Here is a 21,254-nt window from a genome sequence, read left to right as displayed (position 1 = left end):
GTTCCGTTACGTCCAGAAGATGGCCCAATTGTTCTGGGATTTATGGACTAAATTGTATCTTCCGACTCTCGTCCCTCGAAAGAAGTGGCAATCGGTTCAAGGGAACCTTACTGTTGGCGACGTCGTCCTCCTGCTGGATCCCAACCAACCGCGCGGCTCCTGGAAAATCGGCCACGTCAATCAAACTTATCCGGGAGGTGATGGACTAGTACGCGTCGTCAAGGTGAAAACAGAAGACGGCGAGTACACCCGAGCGATTCACCGCCTAAGTCTCCTCGAGAAAGCTGCCGTAGCCGATGTTCCTCTGGAAGAGTCTCATTCCCCTTTATCAAAATAGTCCCGATGTTTCATTATCTTTCTTTTCTCTCTTTGATTTTGCTCATCTGTTCCTTCTTTATTCGTCTCGTCGCCGGATGTAACAGATTCGGGGGGAGAATGTTGCGGCGAGAAAAGCGCCTTTCAATTTCTCCAATTTGGCAACGCCTAATTTTAAGTCAAGCGCGATTCTTTCCCCTTCCCTCCCGAGTCCTTGTGTTAATCCGTCTGCTAGCCTTCGTACGACGTTAAGACCACGCTGGTTTCACTGTCGAAAGAGCTAGTTACTGTCACGATTATTATACTTTTCTGTGTTTCGTGAAGCCATTTATTCAGCTTGTGAGTACATTATGTTTATAATTATCAATTGCCCGACCTGTCTAACCTGTGAATATGTTTGATATTTAGTTTCAGCTCGTTTTCTGTTCTGAGCTGTCAGTTCAAACCCTATTCTGAGTGCTTTTGCTTGCCTAGCATTGGTAAATTACTATTATTATGCTTATATTCTATTGTGTATGCTAATTGCTGTTTATTTTAGGCTTCATATCTATATTCCCTGTCTGTGTGCATATTGGTCTGGGTGACCACTCACATTTTCTCGTGTCACCCCAGGTACAATCCTTCCATGTTTCTTTTCCGTTCCCCAACTAACTCTTTTTCTTTTGGTTTAGACATCACACGTATGTCAGTTCACTGTATGTCAACACAGTTTGAGTCCTACACATATTTCATTTTGTGTCGTGCTTGACCCAGCATCAACTTGCGAATAAATTATAGGGGCTGCTTACAACAGACCCCAGAAGAAACTCTGAAGGCTCTCACTAAATCCATAGCGTCGAAACAAAATTTATTTATACCATTATAACTCTGCGACGTCAACTATATGTCCGCTACAGTATAATAAAGTAGTAGAACAGCTGCTCAACTCCTGTGGATTAGATTTGTTTCCATGAATTGCGAGCACAAATCACGACAAGTTGCTGGTTGGAGCGCGGCATATAAATATGGACCGTAATATGTAAGCATTTACCTTCATTTAGCTGTTGCTGTGTCTATATATTATAACACACTATGCGGCTGTGATGTGTAAAGAGAAAACGGTTGCTGCTGCTGCAGCCCAGCATGCGCGTCTGCTGCGGTTATTGATCATGTTGTTCTCTGCTGCTGCTGCTGTTGGCGCTGAGTTCGGCCAACCAGCAGTTGAAAGGCGTAACCACCTATATAGAGACTATATGTACAGCAGGTTGTGTCTATATCCTTTACTATACACATCATATATAGGTTGTATGCTGTGCACTCTGTTATACAGGTTGTATACTGGCGCAGAGAGAGACTTCATATTCTACTTAGCCAGCACGGCTACTATATACACCCGTCGGGTTTTGCTCTCTAGACTGACTTGGCTGTCATGGCGAACTGCTAATCAAGATTTATCCTAAGTAATATAGTACGTAGATCTTATATATAGTTATTTGGGCGCTGCTGACGCAATATCGAGCAGCAGAGTAAATGTGTCTGAGTATAAAAAGGAGAGAGAGAAATGTGGAGCAACAACATCTTATGAGTTGCAGTGACTGTCGAGTAAAGCATCAGTGCGCAACTGTGGGTTTTTTTATTCAGCCAAAAGAGAAATAAAACTAAAAGGGAGGGGGGAAAACAAGATTGCAGCTGGTTGAGACTGGTGACGTGGTTGTCCGGGCAGCAGCAGCAGAGAAAGAGAAAAAAACAATCAATGATTTGATTCCTCTGCTGCCTGTGTGTACGTGTATAACCCAGCCATCCATCTGGTACCGCTTCATCATTTTTGACGCGGGATATAGACGCGTGGCGTCCAACATGCCCGCGCGTGTATACTTTAAATAACATTTATAGTATACCTTATAGGAAATAACCTTTTTTTATATAGTCCTATAGTACTATAAGTCTGAAATGGCGTGGTTTGATGCTATTAGAATCGATAAGAATTGAACATCAAAAATCGTGATTGCATTCAACAGCAACTGCTTCCACGCCGAGCTTATAATATCTGTACATGTTTGGTATTGATTCGAATGGCGTTCAGCTGGGCTCTCGCCACTGCACCCTCCTTATAATAGAGTATTATAGATAGACCCGCATCCAGAAGGTGTAGACAGCAGCTAATCAACGACGGTCTATCTATATCTATCTATAATTCCATCATATTCCAGTTATCACCTGTTGCGAGGCTATTTTACAACCGACTATACAACTGCCATTAAAAATATAACTTGATATGTTCATTTTATGCAGCAGTGCTGCGCTGTGAGAATATCAGTCGTCGGCAGACGCAATTTAAAATGTGCCGGAGCAAATCTGATTTTTTGAGCTGCCAATAATTCAATGAAATGGGTCAAGAATTTCCGACTGCCCTTGCTGCTGTTTCCCCTTCACTGGAAAAACACCCAGGCATATCATAATTCATCGCGGAGAAGAAACAAAAGGCCATTGAATGTTAATCGCAATCTATAAACACACATGTGCTAGCTGTGTGCCGTCCATTCTTTTCTTCTTCAATCAATTAAGACGTTGAGATATTCCGCATTTCAATTCCGCCCCCCCCCCATCCCGAGGGCAACATCAAATATTCCAGCGTCCGCACGGTATTATCTAGAGAGACTGACGCGCGTTTAAAGTCGTTGGCTATTCACCACACAGCGCAGCACACCCTTTTTTTTTATTATTATCTAGCCATTTTTGTATTCTAAGGTCGTCGAGTCTCTTTTCATCTACATAGACTGCACGACTCTGTAAATCATGTCTATATTTGTTTTGGAATTCAGGTGGGTATATCCATCCAACAGCCGGGGTTCACGCACAGCATCCGAATGAATCGAGCTGCTGCCGAGGATTGATAGTCTATACCTGATACTGCGGCTTATTGCTGATTTTATAGGAAATGATTATAGATATGATATGGCCATTCTCATATTCGCCACAACCTTCCTAGAAAAGATTTGCATGGCTAGAACGACAACTCTGGTTGACATTGAATGGAGCCGCTTATATTTCGTTCGTATTTCACTCGATTTGGGTCAAATGTTTTTAATGGCTATGCGCGTTCTTTATTTAAACGGTCTGCTACTGGCCATTTCGCAAGAATTGCAAACGGATGACTCTTGCATTCGAAAACAAATCAGAAAAGAAAAAGCGAAAGATCAACAGCAGAGAAATAAAGGCTAAACTACTTTCTATATGAATTCACGCGCGTCATCATTTTTATGGGTCCTACGCATTTCGATTTTCAATCGACGAGTCGATAGAAAAAGGCGAGAGCAGTTTTGTCTTGACGTGCAATAGGCGACCGACTATATAAGACATTGACGTCGTCTACAGTAGCACGCACAGCACAACTTGCGCCTCCGTATTCCAGCCATCGGTACATCTATTACTTGAAAACGGTATCAACTTGATCAATAACGTTCTAGACTTGCAACACCGTAATTGATTGCCATTACTATCTAGTATACCTTATAGACTATAATCTACTTTGCAAAGTTCCTTTTTGCTTTTCTGTCAAGAAAACTTGCGAGTGCCCCAACCGTATTGATCTGTTTTTCCGGTAAGGGAATAAAAGTTTCTTTTACATTTGTTGTCGTCGTATTATTAGAGTTGTTTTCCAGCGGTACACAATTATATGACAAAAGACTCACGACCTATAGGCCCATGTAGATTTTATCGACATGTTGTGAGAGCTTTGAAATCTTTTATTCAAATGTTCTGTGTGTATAAGATTATTCCGTATTTCTCGGAGCGTCGGCTGCACACATAAACAATCTGCAATTAGCACGTTCCATATATCGCAATAACCAATTTATATCCGCGTAGTGATTGTGCTGCTGTGCGCCGGTTGTGATGACGTCCGTGGGTTCACACCTTGAGGCTGATCAATCCGGTTGTTTGGCATATAGAAGCAGCAGTCGACGATTTGATGGGCTATTGCAGCACCACGTCAAACTGACGTACTGTGTCCTGTTTCTCTCTCTTATATCCTCGCTGTTTTTATTGTCTTGATATACCAGAAAAAAAGAGTTATTTGACGTCGGTATATCAAATATTTCCGACTGACGGTCACACCATACTTCAGCCGCATCATGCACTTTATCGTGAAAAAACAAACGACCCCGACAGACGGACAGACTGTCTCCATTACCAGCCAGGGCTATTGTGTAACTCTGTGCCAAATGTTTGCTTTTTTTTGTACCTGTGCTGGTGTTAAGTAATCACAAAAACAAAGAGGGAATATAATACTTTCACTTTTTCTAATTTCGTATTGGGTGACTTAATGTATCATTTCTAAAAGTCATAATAAGCCAGCTTTTAATAAATTCAAGGAATATAATGCCACACACGATATAACCAATTGATAAGCCACTCGAAGAAAATTGCGCATTCAAACGGGCTGCTATCCCGCTTTTTGGCTCGGGCGGGATAATAATAATCATCATGCTAATGAGCATCAGCAGCAGCGATGGTGGCGGCGATCCAGTCGGAGAAATAAGACACTTCCGTATAGACGCCATAGTAACCGGGTAAAGCTAAAAGACGGATCAAAAATTGATTGAACAGTGCAGCACTACTTAGTCAAAACAATATAACGTTTCTCTCTCTCTCCAGCAAAAATGATTTGAGAAAATAATATTCAACTTGCCGCAATCTTTGCCCCACGAGACGATGCCAATTAATTGCTGCGGATCGCTGGTAAAGAGCGGCCCTCCTGAATCACCGTTACACGAATCCAACCCTCCTGTATTTGATATAACAATACGGATGGATTAGGATCAATAATTCAGGTGCCAGCGTATAAAAGGACTTGAAAAGCATTCAAGCTGTGAAACTTGATTAATTAAATATTGAATAACCGAGAGCGACAGCACAAACCTTCGGGGACTCCTGCGCAGATGAAAGAATCAAACATGTCGATTGGCCCGTACGATCGCCGACATTCCATGTCCGAAACGGTTGGAATCCCGACTTTATTCAACACGTCCGGTCGATTAGGATTGTTAAACTTAACAATTTCGATATAAGGAAGAATAATTCATCAGCACAAAAATCGAATTTGATAAGTAAAAGATCATTATTATTGTACATAAGACTCACTTCAAGATTGCCCCACCCTGTAACGGTAACGTTGGTTCCGGCGGCAGTTTCTTGGCCCATGGCCGGAAGCGAAATTGGGCTGACTTTCCCCGAAGAGAAATCAAGAGGAGTAATTAACTGAAATCGATATGATTAACTATTATAATTGCCATCAAACACAAAAATGATTAGCCCACATTTATACCTTAATCAAGACAATGTCGTTTTCCAATGTAACCCTGGTGAAATAGTTTAATTTTAGTAAAATATGACATATGTAAAATATTCGCCAAAATAACTCACGTGTCATAATTTGGATGCATAACAAACATCTCGACATCGCTGAATTGTTCAAAGCCGCTTGTGGTAGACAAACTGTGCTCACCGGCAGCTATCCTAGTGGCACCAACTAAAGCACTGCAACAGGAAAAATATAAAAGAGCATTCACATCAATTAAAAAAGATATCAAATGATAGACTTGTGCTGTATACTTTTCGGTGCAATGAGATGCGCTAACGACCCAGCGCTCGTTAATAACTGCCCCGCCACATCGGTGATTGTAGGTCCCGCCGACTGCCAGCGATTGCATCGACACCATGAACGGAAATTCGTTGGGCAGCGCCTCTTCACCGCCAACAATCAACGGAGTCGCAGACTTTTGATTCCGTCGCCACACCAAATCATTTCGGCCCGGTGATGGCAGCGCTATAAAATAATTCTATTGTTAACGAATTAATCTAAACAAATTTGACAATATATAATACCAAACAAGCATTGTACACAAATCGCTCCAACTATCACAGCGACTAACTTGGCCATTTTCTCTAAATAGTGTGAGCTTTCTTGATTTACAATTTTTTGGTTACATTGCGTGTGTTATGTAACCTGCAGCTTTTAATATAAGAGGTAGAATCGGTACGGGAGCCCTTGTATATCTTTTCACTATCAACTTTGACTCGACAAACAGCTTTTTGACTTTCTATATTATATTTGGTTTGGGTAAATTTATTAAGTCAACAAATCAACTGTCACTTGCTAGTCCCAGAGTAGTAACGTCACGACCTTACGTCAAACCTTATTAATGCTATGTTTACTTTCGTTTGATAAAATTGGACATCTTATCTAAACAACCTACTAACTTGGATGGTCTAAGCAATTTACAATCGACCATAGCGTTTGGGTTAACAAATGGCGTTGGCAATATTTCCAAATGTTGATTTGTCGTACGCTCAATAAATTTGAGGCCGTCGGGGTTATACGGGACAATTTGGCGACTTATTAGTGATGAAGGTTATAGAATTACAGTTTGGGTATAAATCCATTAAATACACTTGTTATTTATTTATTTATTTTTTAATTTGTTGTTAACAACAACAAGTTCTTCTAATCGTCATTTGGTAACGCCCAACGCCCACCAGCCATTATTTATAACAACAATAACAAATGACGGTTTCTTTTCAGAATAAAGTTTATACATACACAGAAATAATAAGACCTGAGCTGTACACTATAGAGAAATTTAAATGAGTCATACAATTGGCATGTGCACATAATAAAGTCTTCGCATGTTCCCGGTATAACCTTGATTGATTCCTGTTATACCCCCTCCCCGTGGGCTGCCATTAAATCATTCCATTGAACGCATACGTCACCGCCTTCGGACGGACCGAGAGTTTCCTTGCTTGCACTCTCGGGTTCAAAACTTTATATATATTCCAGCGTTCTTCTTGTCCCTTTGTTCTATAAAGCTCAGAGGACTATATAACCAAATAATATTATATACACACGTTGGAATAGTGCGCAGCTATAGCTCGAGACCGAGAATGGCCGCTGGCTACATATGCTAATTCTGATTTATTGTAGTAGTATATATTATATCTGGGTTGAAATGGCGTGTGCAATACTTGTTGGCATGAGAAAACTCATCCATTTGCTTCGTCGTCCATCTGTGCTGCTAGACGGAATTGAGGCACACCCTTTTTCATTAGTCGTGCACTCGTGCTGGTCTTGTTGCGTTTGATGGATGCGCGGATCCCTGCATGATGCTTGCACTTTTTTGTCGAGTCCATTTTCTCAACAGGCTAATCCAAAACTAATTACAATGCACCACGGGAAATAAAATATATTACATTCTTTTGTTATTTGTTTCTTTTATATATCCGACCGGTTTTGTAACTTCTGGCGAATTGTGTTGTCACCCTCATTCGATCGAATTTCTCTCGAATTACCTGTGGACGAACGATTAAACTTGATTAAGAAAACTCATTTATACTCCTTTACCGGAACTTGCATTTCCTGTGAATTAACAAGAGCTTATTGGGCGATTCCAAAAATATCCACGACAAAATTTGGTGTGTGTCACCAAAATTCAATCGTCGCAGAAGAGGCTTCGTCGGTAGTTGCTCGATGCAATCGGCAAGTCGTCTGACAGCAGCAGGAGCAGCTACGATATTAATCGAATTTGGTTTTAGAGCGTCTCTTAATCTGTGCAAACTTGGCCAATTTATTAGAAAGACAACTTGATACACACAAAATAAAAGAATGGCAGGAATTCGGGGTAAGTTGAGCACATGAAATATTTGTCACGTTGTGCAAACTCTGCGATATGCTCACCTTTCCTTTGCAACAACCGATTTTGTGACTCATATACTTCCGTCTTCTACCAAGTCATTTACTGCATCGGTTAATTTGTGGATTATTTTCTTTGTTTCATTAATATGGAATCACTCTGCAACTTGGAATCGGTTTTTCCTTTGTGTGACATTCTCCCCCCATGTTCAGCGTAAGCGAGCAATATTTATTCTTTTCAGCCTTTGAGAAAGTTGTAATTTAAGCTGTGTATACTTTCTTACAGCCTTATTGGATTAGCCTTCTCAGGCTCTATCGGAATGACTTTTCTTGTTCTGGCTTGTGCCTTGCCTCAGTACAGGTAAGCCGTTGTTGGTAAACTTTTCCATACTGAATACTAATAGCAAGTGATGTTTTGCCAAATGATTTTCAGCAACTGGTGGCCATTTTTCATGGTAGCATTTTACCTGTTGGCACCCTTCCCAGTTGTCATTTCACGAAGGTATGGAGATGGAACAGGAAACACAAATCCCTGTCGTGAAATTGCCATGTTCATAACAGCAGTCATTGTTGTGTCTGCCTTTGGTCTACCCATCATCCTAGCAAGAGCCCCAGAGTTGACGCCAGTGGTAAGAAGAAGAAAAAACATGTAACAAGTTTATTCTTGAAATGTATTTTCCTTTGTTTGTTTTTTTCTTTCCTTTAGATCATGTGGGGATCAGCAGGTCTGGTTATCACGGCCAACATAATCGTCTTTCTCACTATCTTGGGATTTTTCATCGCTTTCGATAACGACGATGTGGATTACAGTATGTGGTGAGAATCCTTGTCCAAGGTGCCAACAAGTCCACATCTCTGTAAATAGGGCAATTAACTTTTCGGTTTGTTTTGCCTTCATCTCTTAAAAATATGGTCTCGAATTCGTCGAGCAGACATTTCCTTTCTATCATTTCTTTTGTCTTAACAAACCGTTTAATCTATAAGCGCTTTCACCTCCCATCTTAATCGCCTGATATTTGAGAAAAGAAAAAAAGGAAAACTTTTTCTTTTGTTTTGTTTCATATAAACACATTTCTTGTATTGTGTTGTTGGTTGTCCAGAGGATCACGTTGACGACGCGTTAACATAATATACAACTTCAAATACAAATGTCGTGTGTTTTGCTAGCTGTGCGCCAAAACAAGTTTCCCCCCTTTCTTTCCAGTCACTTGGAAAAATGGGAGGTGACTTCCCCCCTGTTTACGTCACAATGTAGCCGCCACATCTTCTTGGGGGGTAGACTCGTGTCGTGCAAGCCCCACCTCTCGCGTCCGACTCGATCCCGTCGGTGAGTATTGATTTTATTGTCTCGCCTATTCTTTCTTTCAAAAAGGAGCTCACTATTATTATTGTTATTATGCCCAGCCACTCAATTTTTTATTTATTTTTGTTTTGCTTCGTCACGCGACCACCCCAAACACACACACATTTCGATGTGCTGGAAATGAGCCGGTCGAGAAGCAAAAGGCCTAGCTGACACAATTAGAATGGCGCGCAATCAAAAAGTTCAAGGAGCAGTTCTGAGGAGGAGGCGACGTTGAGAGAGTGCTTGTCGTGAAAATCCCGCAGGCCAAAGTGTGTCATAAGACTCTTTGTCGATGGGTTACGCCAAAGACGGTAAAGTCGACATGGAAGATGCCGTGACACCCCAGCAGCAGCTAGCACACACCTATAGGCTCCACCCGAGTTTTATACGTTCGCGCACGATCGGTTCGATCCGCCAGGTAGTCGGCCCGCGCCATGTTTTTCGAGCCGGGAGAAAGGGAGGAGGAGTGTCCGTGTACAGTTTGCAGTCGGAGAAGATACTCGAGACTCATTTCGTTGCGGCTCGTCAACGGGTTCGGGCCTCGTATCGCGCACCTTTTTCATCGTCCCCCCCGCCGCCGGAACACATTTTTTGTTTTGGTTTTTTGTTGGACCATTTTTGTGTGTGTATGTGTGAGTGTGTGTACACTACGGGAATAATATTGTCTCTGCTTCATTGCGCTGACAAAGCGGCTGCTGCTGTTGACGTTGAAATTTATCGCTGCCATAATTCTTCTCTCCTTGAGTGTACCGTTGATTTTAATTCAAAGGTTCATCGTCGTCGTCGGGGGTGGATAGGACATTTCCATCGTGTTCCGGTGAAACCAGCCACCAAAGTGCATCCGTCAAAACGGGAAAAAAAGGATCGACAGCAGGAAAGTGTCATCAACTGGAAAAATCGCCCATCATCGTCATCATCCATTGAACAGGTGTCTATGACTAATATCTATTTACTACTATCTTAATGGCTGAAACAAAAGCGATGATGATAACCTCATGATATAACTTGACGATTGACAGATGCTTTTGTGTGCTGCGTAGAGAAGTAGGACTTGGCCTTGCTCTCGATTTTTTCTTTGTGTATTTCTTTTCCATTGGATTTGACCGACACACCCATACGGGATCGGGCGGCCTCCATTTCTCTTTCCTCGCCGGCTACACAATGTCTATCGATTGCAACCGGAGAGCGAGGAGAGAACTCTATGGATCCCCGCCTACCCGAAAAAGACGGGCAGGCCTGCACATATTGCGTGTGTGTTGCCGTGTGGGTTGCAAGCTCTGTGTCTGTCTATCGATCTTCTTCTTCTTCCCTCCTTTTGCCGGAGCTGCTGCTGCCAGCCGAGAGTCAAAGAGTAAGAGGCACCCAGGGAATGAAGTTTGAGAGATAGACAATGTGCATAGTAGAGACGAGTCAGATGAAAGGAATGAAAGGGAAGAGAGAAATGAGAGAAGAGATCCATCACGAGTGCCAAATGAGTAGTAGTATAGTAGTAGTAGTAGGTTATGAGGACTCCTCCGTCTAGCACTGCTGCACGAGGCTAGTCGTCGTAACGCGATCTGGCGTTAGATGCCTGACAGTGCAGATTCGTCCCCGAGTTAATTGAGAGCAGAAAGAGAAAGTTGAACCGCTGCGCACTAGTTTGGCACACGCTGCCATTGAATTTTTTACAACTTTTTATTTTATTTTATTTCTTTTCTTTTCGCAGAAAACTGACCTGACCAGACCAGAGCCGGGCAGACAGTTGGGCGTCGATCGTCGTGGGGGCTGCCCTCAATTTCAAAGATTGTCATCATCTCAACAACCAAAATAAAAAAAGGTAAAGAAACACTCGTCAATGATGAGAATATTGTCGTCGTCGTCTTTTTTCTGTTGTCGTCATTGGCCGAGCGATGGAAGAAGAAGAAGAAAATGTCACGTCCGGACGCAATCAACCGATAGATGGGATCCTGGGAAAAAGCAATAAGACTCGGTCGGTCGTGTAGGATCGATGAGCTTGCTGACGTCTAGGCAATAGGCATCTAGGGTAGCCACTAAATGAAGAGCTGTGCTGCACCTATTTACCCCCATAACAACACGGCCAGTCGGCCAGTCTATTAGATATCGGCCGTGATGTACAAAAGATAGGAGCCGCGGGAGCTTACAACATCTGTCTATGGGGTTTGAGAACTTTTCTCTCTCCTCGTCGACTCGTTCGTGCAACACTTGAGAGATATAGAGACAACAGACAATAGAGTTCGTTACGGGCGTTACGGGTGGGGAAAGGTGGACGCCGCTGCTGTTGGGGGGTCTGGCCCGGCTTTTGCACCTTCCACACGAGGTGAGTGGACCCGTCAACAGAGGGATTGAAGATCGCCATGGAGATGGTTGTCAAAGCCAAACCAAAAAATGTTACGAGGGGTGGGGAGAGTGCGCTCATCGATCGATGGACTGGGTGGCGCTTCTTGGCGTCGCCAGATGCCCTGCGTCGACGGTGGGGTGGGGCGAAAGAGAGGGGGCGGTACCTAACGTTACCCAGTTCCCCTCGACGCCCACCTACGTTGAAGTGGTTGCCTTTTCTAAACGGGGGAGAAACGATATCATCTCTTACGACTTACGAATTTGTCGTCGACGATATCATCGACGGTGGACGACTAGATGTGCAAGTAGACTAACAGTTAGAGGTGGACAAGCCGGGCGAGAGATTGATGCTGGGATTGATTGGTGCCATTTCTCTTGAAATGCAAATGTGTTAAGAGTTGTTGGCATCCTCCAGCGACGAATGATGAGCTTCCCACTTTCCCAGCTGCACTTAGTACGTAGTCAATCAAAGCGATTTTGGGAGATGAAAAAGAGTTTGATGAAAGAAATTCGCCATTCATTTCACCTTTGAACGACCGAGTGATGCGCAAAAATGAAATGATGAGCGTTTTGCGGCCAAATCAATTCCAGTCGATTCAACCCCAAGCAAAGTTGATTGAAGCGCCAAAGATTCGCGTTCAAAAGTCGGTTTAAAAAAGAGCGCTGAGAAAGTGAAATGGGAAAATGAAAGGCAAGTCGATACTTTTTTGACGTCGTGGCTTGTTATTGTCCCCCCCAAAGAAGATGGCACCGAGATATTTTGTCATCGTCGTCTCTGGGTTTTTATGATGTGACATTCAATACTTTTTCTTCTTGTTATTTTCTTTGATATTTGTGTATGTGCGTTTGACGCTGTGGCGGCGGGAGCAGCAGCAGCGGGAGAGAGACTACAGGACAGGGCGTCGTCATTCGAGGTGGAGGGGTTGAAGAAGAAGCAGCTGGGGGTGGTGGGGGTGGAGGAGGAGGAGGTGGTATCGGTATTGAAGGAGGATCGGGGGCCATGTCACGTGACGCTGCCGCCAGTAGATATGAGATCCCCGGCCAGCTGCAGCAGTTGCTGCTGGATTTCACCGTCAGCTGCCTGGTGGAGCGACCGGCGGATTTAGTCGAATTTGCTGCCGACTACTTTGCTCAGCTCCGACAAAGGCGGACCGAACAGCAGCAGCAGACAGCCGTGCAGCAGCAGCAGACGGGCAGAGGTTTAGTGGCTGGATCGGCGGCACACGGGAATGGACACGGACCCGAGTCGGATGATTCCATGCTTACCGATGAGAGTGACGAACCTTCGCCAGGTAAGAAACCACCACTAACCTTTATTCTACGTATATTCGATTTATCTTTTTTGTGCCGATGGGAATTGTTTTATATTTTTTAATTCAGTCACCGCCGACGGTGTGCATGTTTAACTTTGTAGTCGCTTACGTCATTCGACGGGACCCGATGGTTTAGTTCCGTGACCAATATCGCCGTTTATTCTTATTACAAACGTTTAAAACTTTGGAGCGTTTCTAACGTGGTCGTCAGAAACAGGAAACTTTAAAACTTATCTTGTGGGAAACTGAAAATATCGAACCGCAATCACCGCAACGGAAGACAACAATTGATAGTCAATCTAGAAAAATGAGCGGAAACTCTTCTGTATCCCCCCTAAACAACAACAAAAAATAATAGAAGCAGCCAGTGATGTAACGACCGTCAGACCAAAAAAAAAGTCAAGCGACGACGACGATCTTTTTCTGCATGCCTACGTCAAGTGCATCGAATATAAAAAAATTGAGCAGATAGGAATATGAAAAAGGAACGTCAAAGAATCAAGATCCGACAGCCCGGAAATAATGGATGATTGGCCACGCCAGCAGCCACGAAATGGAGGAATAAGATCCAGCTCGTGGTCGTTTGCTTGTTCCAGAACAGCAGCTAGCTATGCAATCCTAATATCATTCTCTCTGTGCAATTGCATCTGAATCAAAATATGCCAATTGAATAAATCTTGTTTGCAACCGGGGAAAACATTTCATTTGCCAACGCGGAAGAATCCATTTCTAACCATTGCTTGTCTTTTTCCTTCCATCAAAGAATCTCTGGCCAATCGATTCAATCGCCGCAAGTCCGTCTTCGCCGAGTCGTACGATCCCGAAGGCGATGACGACGAAGGAGAAAAGGTATGTCCTCTATTCTATGAAATATTTCATTCCCAACTTTTGTTTTTGTCCTAGACGCTCTTTGATCATTCATCGCTATTCAGACCCGACTAATAAGCATTTTTAGCCATACTGTCTCTATAGATACTAGCTGCGGTTCTAGGCACTCGGAGCATAGTCTAACATTTGTTTCCTGAAATCCTTTGAAAAGAGGGTCCGTTTCATAATACCCCTCCACCCACTTGTCTTTTATTAGATCTGTGATGAATCCACTAAACTATGTTACATGTGTGCGCTTCTACTTTGCTCGAGTCGAGTATAGTTGCTGCTCTTTGGGTGACGCATATTATGTAATCAACAACTTTTTCTTCTTTTCTCTGTGTTGTTCTCTTTGGTCTTTCCAGGTAGTTCATCCGAAATCCGACCAACAACGTCATCGACTCGCCGAAGCCGTCAAGAATATCTTCATCTTCCGATCACTGGACCCGGTACGTCAAAAGCCCCTCTCTTCTTTTTGTCATTATAGAAAAAAAGCAAAGAGCAACATCACACACAAGTGTGTGCGCCGTGTCCGTCCAGTGTAACGACGTTTAATCATCACGACGGGCAAAGGGGGGAGGAGGGATAAAAAGTTGTGTCGTGTACTACCGACGAGTGCCTACTCGACTGACGGTACTCGAAAGAGTCCCGCGAGTTCTATTTGACATCAAAGCCTTTGATTAATTTCATTTATTAGCCTAAACACAAGCAGTGGCGGTCCTGCGGGTCGACATAGGGAGGAAGGATCTCTATGTCCGACCTAATACCAACAAATGCCATATTCTCGTATACATATATTTATCTAAAGATATATCGCTGGCTGGCTGGCTGGCTGGGAGGACATTGTATTGATCGTCTTCTGACATTTTACCTGCGCATTTGACTCGGCTGACTGCCGCTGACGTTCTTTTGGCTTCTGACTCGCCCCTATTACGACGACTACTACTCGGCTCTTTCTTCTTCTTCTTTCTTCCTCCCCCCTTTCTCTATACGCTCGTTGACATTTGCATTATTAGCGTCGTCCAAAAAGGATTAGGTAATCATACCATGTCGAAGGGAGAGAATCTCAACTTCCTCAACAGCGACCGACCCCTACAAAAGAACAAAACTCTCTTCCATCAACATCCATCCGATCCAGCTGTAGATATTGTATTAAGGTCATAATCAAATCAGTCATTCAATCTGTCGCTACTACATGAAAGCGACTGCTAGTATAAAGACATGGGCAAATGAGAATCAATTTGCCATTGTCCAGTGCACTCGCTCCTCAGTAGTTGAGGGTCCGTCCATCCAGTGGCTGCGCCATCATTTTTCCCGTCTCTCTCTCCCCCCTATCACTCGATCACGATTGAAAAAGCTATCTAGTTCAATTGTCGGGAGTTATTGTTGAAGCTTCACGGACATGTGGACACGGTAGGAGCGGCCTAAAGTAGAGAGACGGGCAGGAAATACTCGGCGATGCGTACATAAAGAGAGTACACAAGACGATATGAGCGTCGATCGATCGATCCTTGCCATGTAGATCAGAATGGATGGAAAGAGCAGCGTGAATCCACACATGGGGTACGCCTTAGGGTAAAGAAGAAGGGGAACCGCAGGTTTTTCAATCGAAAATCAACGAAGAAGAAAGGTCCGTCGATTTTAAAAAGAAGAAAAGTTGACGCTCGGCCATCAACTAAGGCCGGATTATATTAAGCGTCTAACATCAACGATGTACAGCAGTTGATATATACCTTGTTCTGTTTGGTCGCCCAATATTCTCCGTGTTGTGCTCGTGTACATATTAGAAAAAGCCGGGCGAAATTCGGTAATAAGAGACATGATCCAATTAATTTCGTGTCCTCTGCTCCCGACGGATATACATAGATTGCTGCTCTACATATTTAAATAGACATTTTCATTTTCTTATTGTTTGATGTTGTACACATACAGGACCAAGTGCAGGACGTCCTGGACGCCATGTTCGAGAAAACGGTCGACAGCGGTGACTACGTCATCCGTCAGGGGGACGACGGGGACAACTTTTACGTCATCGACAGGTACACACGTCAACTCTTGCTCGTCAACTCATTCATTTATGTCATTTTAAAAATTCATTCTATTCAGCGGGGCGTTCCACATCTACGTCGCCACAGACACGGAGCCAACCAAGCGGCTGGTAGGCCAGTACGAGGGGTCGGGCAGTTTTGGAGAGCTGGCCCTCATGTACAACATGCCCCGCGCTGCAACAGTTCAGGTTTGTGTGTTTCATGCAAAAGAAAAGCAAAAGAATCGAGTCATAATATAACGAATGTTGAATGTATTAGGCCATGAGTCACGGATCCCTGTGGGCGATGGACCGGACTACGTTCAGGCGAATTATCCTCAAAACGGCCTGCAAGAAGCGCAAAATGTACGAGACGCTGCTGGAAACGGTGCCCATGTTGCGAGCGCTAACGGTGAGTCGAAAATTAAAATAGAACCGCCCAATGCAAAATGACGTGATTGACGCCAGCGTTCATTTGATACGCCGTAATGGAAGAATATTAAAGCGAACGCGCTATTTAGAGAAACGAGTCGATAGCGCCAAGTTGACGTGAATCGGCCAGAACAATCTAAGCCCCTTGCAAGTACTTTTGGTCACGCAAGAGTGAACGCAACGCACATCTTTTACCAGAAGATAACGACGGAGGCCATCGGTAAAAGAAACGGAAATCCAAGGCCCATTGTCCGGCTCTTGTGTGTGTGTGTGTGCGGATTGGCCTGGGCTGGTCTCTACTCACTCACTCACCGTTGTGCGCGGTTCATTTCACGCGGATGTTGACCAATTTGCTGTGGGCCGGGCGGATTAAATAGGCGAATCGATGAGTCTGATTTACCGGTCGCATTGAATCACGAGGACGATGTAAGCCGAGCTGCAATGTGCCCTGTCCGGCCTGTGTGTTTTTACCAGGCAGGGCATTGAGAATTTCGGGCTGGAGCCATTCAACTGGAGCAATGGGTTTTTGGCCACGATTGAAATCCAATTACTCTAAACCAATTCTAGACCGTGTCAGCCTGACTATATAGTCTGTCTCTAGCGCTTCTGCTGGTCGCCCCGTTCCGACTTATTTGTCGGCGACCAGCAACACAAAAGCCCAGCCCGGCGTTTCCTATTGAGCTGTCAGCACATATCCCTTCACACGGAAAGGACCGAGCTGCGCTCATTGTTATCGATCCACCGACACTTGCATCTCTCTTTCTCTTTCTCTCTGTTGTAGTCTATCTATTCATCAGAGCTTCTTCTTGTTCCCCTTATTCTCCGGCAGATTTCGTCACGGCTTGCGTCTCTTTTTCTTATATTTCTCGCTCGTCGTGAACGCACACACAAACTTAGACGATCGATAGCCTCTCACTCTTCTTCTCCATATAGACCCAACGGGGTATAGGCCAATAATAAAAGCGGCTCTTTTCCTTTCCTTGGGATTCCTTTTTCCCCCTTCGGCAAAAGTCTTTTCGTGACAATCTCATGCAAACAGCAGTTCGGTCCGTGTTGAAATAATACACTGGACTCTTATTCCGCCGTCTCGTTGTCTATTCCCAGCATCGATCGTACTGGGCCGCTGCTGGAATCATTTCCTAGTATACTCGTGCACAAAAGCGCCTCTTTATATCTTCTATAGTCGAAATCTGATTATTTGTCGGCCTAATAAATAATTAATTACAAAATAACTGGCGGGTGATGAAGTCTGTCGTCGTCATAACTTTTGCCGCCTCCAGCACATCATCTAGGGGAGCAGCCCTTTGATATGGGACATTTTTTGATTCTTTTGATGGCATTCGGGATTCCCGGCAACTTAATTGGTTGTTTTCAAAAGGAATTTCGTGAAGGGGGTCTCGTCTGATAACGTCGACGCCATCCACTGACGTGGGCTGCATAACAAGAGCTTGTTTTTAATACGATGGAAATGTTTTTCCGAATCATAAATAATAGAAAAAGGGGAGAAGCTGGAAGGAAAGGCGGCAAATCGGATGGTGCACCCAGTCTGTTCGCATCCGCCGAGTCTTTTGATCCGGACGGACGAGAGCGGAAGAGAAAACGAATAAAAGAAAAGAAATGAGAAACAAGACGCTATATAACTTCATTTGGACGTCAATCAAATCTAATAGTAAAGGACCTTGTGTTGTCTATGTAGGCCTCTTTCCAACACACACACAGAGGATACACAATCAGATCTATATAGAAGAGCGCATACATACACAGATATATCTCTCTGTCTATGTGCACGTCATTCTTTTGTTTCCTCGTAGACGAGAAGGGCATTCAAACATTTCCGCTCTCTCGTTGCACACGACTTGAATCTCTTCAAGAACAATCGCGTTATACCCGCTCGCGGGCCTTTGTGTTTGAATTTTCTGTTTCGTGTCCTGTTTGTCGGAGGGGGGAATCACTTATTTGCTGGGGGGAACGACGATGTCAACGGCAGCAGCACAGCAGCTTGACGCTTCCCCAAGAGTCTTATATATCCATCCCGCAGCTCGGCTATTCTTCTTCGACAACAAAAACACACACACCACGGAAAATCTCATTAAATTGAGATCGAATTGGAACATGTTTTCCCAGCATGTGTGTGGCGTCTATCCCGTAGATGCAATGGCCTTAATATTAATAGGCGGATTTTTCTTTTGTCTTGGCCAAATGACGACAAAATTCCCATTTTCTCACTCCGACGAACGATGGGAAAACTATTCCGACTGATGTGACACATTTCGAGACTGGCAATTGTCATTCCGAGTCGCTATTTGGCAAACGCCCTTTGAAAATCCAACTCGTTTTCATTTCCATCCACTTCTAGAATACCCTCATACCTTTTCCTTTGCCAAATTGAGTCATCAACATGTCTATAGGATATTATAACGTGACGACTAATGTGATGCGCATTTCTTTTGATGTAGTCGTACGAGAGGATGAACGTGGCGGATGCGCTCAATCCGCGGACATTTGAAGATGGCGAATGCATCATCCGGCAGGGCGACGCGGCCGACGGCATGTACTTTGTCGAGACGGGCACCGTTCGCATTGCCGTCGCCGGAGAAAATGAAATTGAGGTCGAGGTCAGTCGGGTCACCAAGGGCGGATACGTTGGAGAATTGGCGCTCGTCACCCATCGACCGCGAGCCGCCTCCGCCTATTGCGTCGGTCCCGTTCGTCTCGCCTGTAAGTTTTTTTTTAAATAATAAACTTAATTTAATTCCATTGATTGACTTCATTTCTCTGCAGTTTTGGACGTGCAGGCGTTTGAGCGTTTGATGGGACCGTGCATGAACATTATGAAGAGAAACATTGACGACTACGAAGATCAACTGGTGCGCATTTTCGGCTCCCGGTTCAACATGAGCGACTTCCGGTAAACACGCCGTCTTATTCACCACACAGAAGATATACATACACGACGTGTACACCAACGATCGCACGTTGGCTGGCGAGATAATGCAAAAACTCCTTTTTCGATCACACACATTTCCCCGAAGATGAAGCCCTTCCCCTTATATTCTGCTGCTGCCAGAGTCTTTTTTTAAAAATTGAATAGAACAACATTTGTGCGAACCTGTTTGTGGATGTCACGGGAAAAAAAAAAAAATAATAATTCAAAGCAAACAAACAAAAACGCGTTGGTGGAAGAAGAAGAAGATAAACTAGAAATAATTCACGGGCGTGATGTTTTTTTCACGTTCTTCTGAGACGCCCACAGAGCTCCTCCCTATGACGCTTATACACATATATACTTCTACGGTTGTCGTTGATATTGTGTCTTACGTGATTGAAAACAAAAAAAAAGGAATGTTAGATGCTTTGTGTGCCCACTCGCAAAAATCCACCACCAACACCTGCAGGTCCTCCTTATATACTTCAACTACCATTCCATTCGTGATTATTCGTCTATTCACGTTTTTTCGTTTTGTTTTGTTTTTCAATTTGCGCCGACGTTGTGTGGCTTATTTACCATCTTTTATATCTGACTCAACTTCTCCTCCCGCCCGAGAAGAATATATAACTTTAATTTGAGCTGATGACGTCTACACTTCCAACCACTTGCTGGCGGAGAAAAACGGCCAGCAGCTCATTCCATTATTCTGCGTCATCCCCCCAAAGCCAATCCCCGTCTAACCTTGTCATTGTGTAACTTTGTCAGACCCCCTTCCGCGTTCTATCAAGTCATCACTCTTCCATGAAGCAAAAACCCTTTCGATTCAATGTAGTCTTATATCAGTGTCTCGCTGTTTGTTATCATCCATATGTTTTTTCTCTCTCTCTCTCCTGCAAACTATCTAGTCTCTAATTTTTCCACTTAACCCAGCGTGATTCATCCTTCGATCATCCAGCCATTTCTTATTCTATCGTCTGTCCTGTTATTATTATTATAATACCGAAAGAGAAAAATCATTGGCATCTCTGCGCCGTAGAATCTTGTGTGTTAAATCATCCTCCCCATTTTTTCGTCGTTGTGATGGCGGTCCCCATCAATCGTTGGTCGGTTTCTTTAACTTGACAATATCGTATTATATCCCCCGCATAATATCCTGTCGTGGCAGAATGGTGTATACGTAGTATGCCATTTCTTCTTTTTTAGCTTCAAAACCGTATAATCCCAACCCGAGTTTCTAAGCCCTTTTCGCTATATATTTTTTATCGTTTCCCAAAAGTCTGTCTAAATGATTTCCAACAACAACAACAACAAAAGAAAAAAAAAGATTAAGAATCGGTGCTTATTTGGTATATATAGTACACGTCCTTATTGCCTTCCAGCAATCGATTCGCCAAGGTTTGTATCATCCGATCAAATTTATCGTTGATCCTTTTTAAAAAACAAGCACCTCCATATTTGAGTTGATTTTTCTTTTCCATTCACCGAGTTTTGTGGATTAATTCTTCTCCAACAATTCTATTGACTCCCCCCCAATTACAAGATGGAGGATTTGGAGATTGTATACGCGGCGCTAGTGTGGAACGCTCTGGGTGTATTTTGTGAGCCTGATGATGACGGTTTGATTGCTTTGTTCCCCTTCGCCACTTTTTTTTTCTGACAGGTCGTCTTTTTATTGTCGTGCAAACAGATGTGTTGACTTGATTGGTTCCTCGATTTCATCACGATATCATCCATACATTTGACAACAATTTCATCGTTGCAAGTGTTTGAAAATCTTCGTCTGGAAGGAAGAAGAAGCGATGCCCCAGGAACTTTTGTGTTTTGCCCTTTATGAATGGCTAGTAAATAAAAGATGATATTGATTTTCAAAAAAAATATATATATGTTTTTATGGCCTTCTAATAACCGTGCATACGCGAGGGCGGTGAAGCCGCAATAAGGTGGAGCCGGGAAATCTAGTAACTGGGCGCGTTTTACGATGAACCGAAAAAGGCAGAACGTATAACATGTATATATATTTC

At 43.6% G+C, this 21,254-nt stretch overlaps 3 protein-coding genes and 1 long non-coding RNA gene across 8 annotated transcripts; 3 read left to right on the top strand and 1 right to left on the bottom strand.

Moving 5' to 3' along the window:
• The first annotated feature begins 34 nt into the window (after window positions 1-34).
• LOC124341565 lies at window positions 35-1,152 on the top strand. Of its 2 annotated transcripts, XR_006918476.1 has the most exons (4): window positions 35-654; window positions 724-794; window positions 854-927; window positions 987-1,152. It is a non-coding gene; the product is annotated as an uncharacterized LOC124341565 (long non-coding RNA). The 2 variants fall into 2 exon arrangements; XR_006918475.1 differs by having other exon boundaries at window positions 854-1,152.
• A 3,426-nt stretch (window positions 1,153-4,578) lies between these two features.
• On the bottom strand, window positions 4,579-6,372 carry LOC124341249 (trypsin-1-like). The gene is made up of 8 exons (XM_046794270.1): window positions 6,181-6,372; window positions 5,908-6,121; window positions 5,719-5,832; window positions 5,621-5,654; window positions 5,437-5,553; window positions 5,215-5,344; window positions 4,985-5,080; window positions 4,579-4,871 (listed from the first exon to the last, which is right to left on the bottom strand). The coding sequence occupies exons 1-8, from the start codon at window positions 6,233-6,235 to the stop codon at window positions 4,783-4,785; spliced, it is 849 nt and encodes a 282-aa protein (XP_046650226.1). The 5' UTR covers window positions 6,236-6,372; the 3' UTR covers window positions 4,579-4,782.
• A 1,437-nt stretch (window positions 6,373-7,809) lies between these two features.
• Window positions 7,810-9,133, top strand: LOC124341398 (leptin receptor gene-related protein-like). 2 transcript variants are annotated; one of them, XM_046794494.1, is made up of 4 exons: window positions 7,810-7,973; window positions 8,271-8,345; window positions 8,418-8,613; window positions 8,691-9,133. In XM_046794494.1, the coding sequence occupies exons 2-4, from the start codon at window positions 8,305-8,307 to the stop codon at window positions 8,802-8,804; spliced, it is 351 nt and encodes a 116-aa protein (XP_046650450.1). In that variant the 5' UTR covers window positions 7,810-7,973; window positions 8,271-8,304; the 3' UTR covers window positions 8,805-9,133. The 2 variants fall into 2 exon arrangements, with proteins under 2 accessions (XP_046650450.1, XP_046650449.1); XM_046794493.1 differs by lacking the exon at window positions 7,810-7,973 and adding an exon at window positions 8,074-8,198.
• A 125-nt stretch (window positions 9,134-9,258) lies between these two features.
• On the top strand, window positions 9,259-20,986 carry LOC124341125 (cAMP-dependent protein kinase type II regulatory subunit-like). 3 transcript variants are annotated; one of them, XM_046794070.1, is made up of 10 exons: window positions 9,259-10,257; window positions 11,035-11,145; window positions 12,540-12,958; window positions 13,743-13,828; window positions 14,212-14,295; window positions 15,779-15,885; window positions 15,953-16,082; window positions 16,153-16,284; window positions 18,761-19,022; window positions 19,086-20,986. In XM_046794070.1, exons 3-10 carry the CDS (start codon window positions 12,667-12,669, stop codon window positions 19,214-19,216), a joined length of 1,224 nt encoding a protein of 407 aa, XP_046650026.1. In that variant the 5' UTR covers window positions 9,259-10,257; window positions 11,035-11,145; window positions 12,540-12,666; the 3' UTR covers window positions 19,217-20,986. The 3 variants fall into 3 exon arrangements, with proteins under 3 accessions (XP_046650026.1, XP_046650025.1, XP_046650027.1); XM_046794069.1 differs by having other exon boundaries at window positions 12,537-12,958; XM_046794071.1 differs by lacking the exon at window positions 9,259-10,257 and having other exon boundaries at window positions 11,050-11,144; window positions 12,535-12,958.
• Window positions 20,987-21,254: the final 268 nt, after the last annotated feature.

Source organism: Daphnia pulicaria, chromosome 5, assembly GCF_021234035.1.
Source record: "Daphnia pulicaria isolate SC F1-1A chromosome 5, SC_F0-13Bv2, whole genome shotgun sequence".
Classification (NCBI taxonomy): Eukaryota; Metazoa; Arthropoda; class Branchiopoda; order Diplostraca; family Daphniidae; genus Daphnia; species Daphnia pulicaria.
The sequence above is the reverse complement of the archived record's forward strand: the minus strand, read 5'-3'. Positions and strand labels throughout refer to the sequence as shown.

Excerpts from the sequence above, each read along its gene's own strand:
- LOC124341249 (XM_046794270.1), bottom strand. The coding sequence starts at position 6,235 with ATGGCCAAGTTAGTCGCTGTGATAGTTGGAGCGATTTGTGTACAATGC. Across the intron at positions 6,122-6,180 it reads TTGTGTACAATGCTTGTTTG|CGCTGCCATCACCGGGCCGA; the intron begins GTATTATATATT and ends ATTATTTTATAG. Across the intron at positions 5,655-5,718 it reads ATGCATCCAAATTATGACAC|GGTTACATTGGAAAACGACA; the intron begins GTGAGTTATTTT and ends CTATTTCACCAG.
- LOC124341398 (XM_046794493.1), top strand. The coding sequence starts at position 8,134 with ATGGAATCACTCTGCAACTTGGAATCGGTTTTTCCTTTGTGTGACATT. Across the intron at positions 8,199-8,270 it reads ATTCTCCCCCCATGTTCAGC|CCTTATTGGATTAGCCTTCT; the intron begins GTAAGCGAGCAA and ends ACTTTCTTACAG. Across the intron at positions 8,614-8,690 it reads CCCCAGAGTTGACGCCAGTG|ATCATGTGGGGATCAGCAGG; the intron begins GTAAGAAGAAGA and ends TCTTTCCTTTAG.
- LOC124341125 (XM_046794070.1), top strand. The coding sequence starts at position 12,667 with ATGTCACGTGACGCTGCCGCCAGTAGATATGAGATCCCCGGCCAGCTG. Across the intron at positions 14,296-15,778 it reads TCTTCCGATCACTGGACCCG|GACCAAGTGCAGGACGTCCT; the intron begins GTACGTCAAAAG and ends GTACACATACAG. Across the intron at positions 16,083-16,152 it reads CCCGCGCTGCAACAGTTCAG|GCCATGAGTCACGGATCCCT; the intron begins GTTTGTGTGTTT and ends TGAATGTATTAG.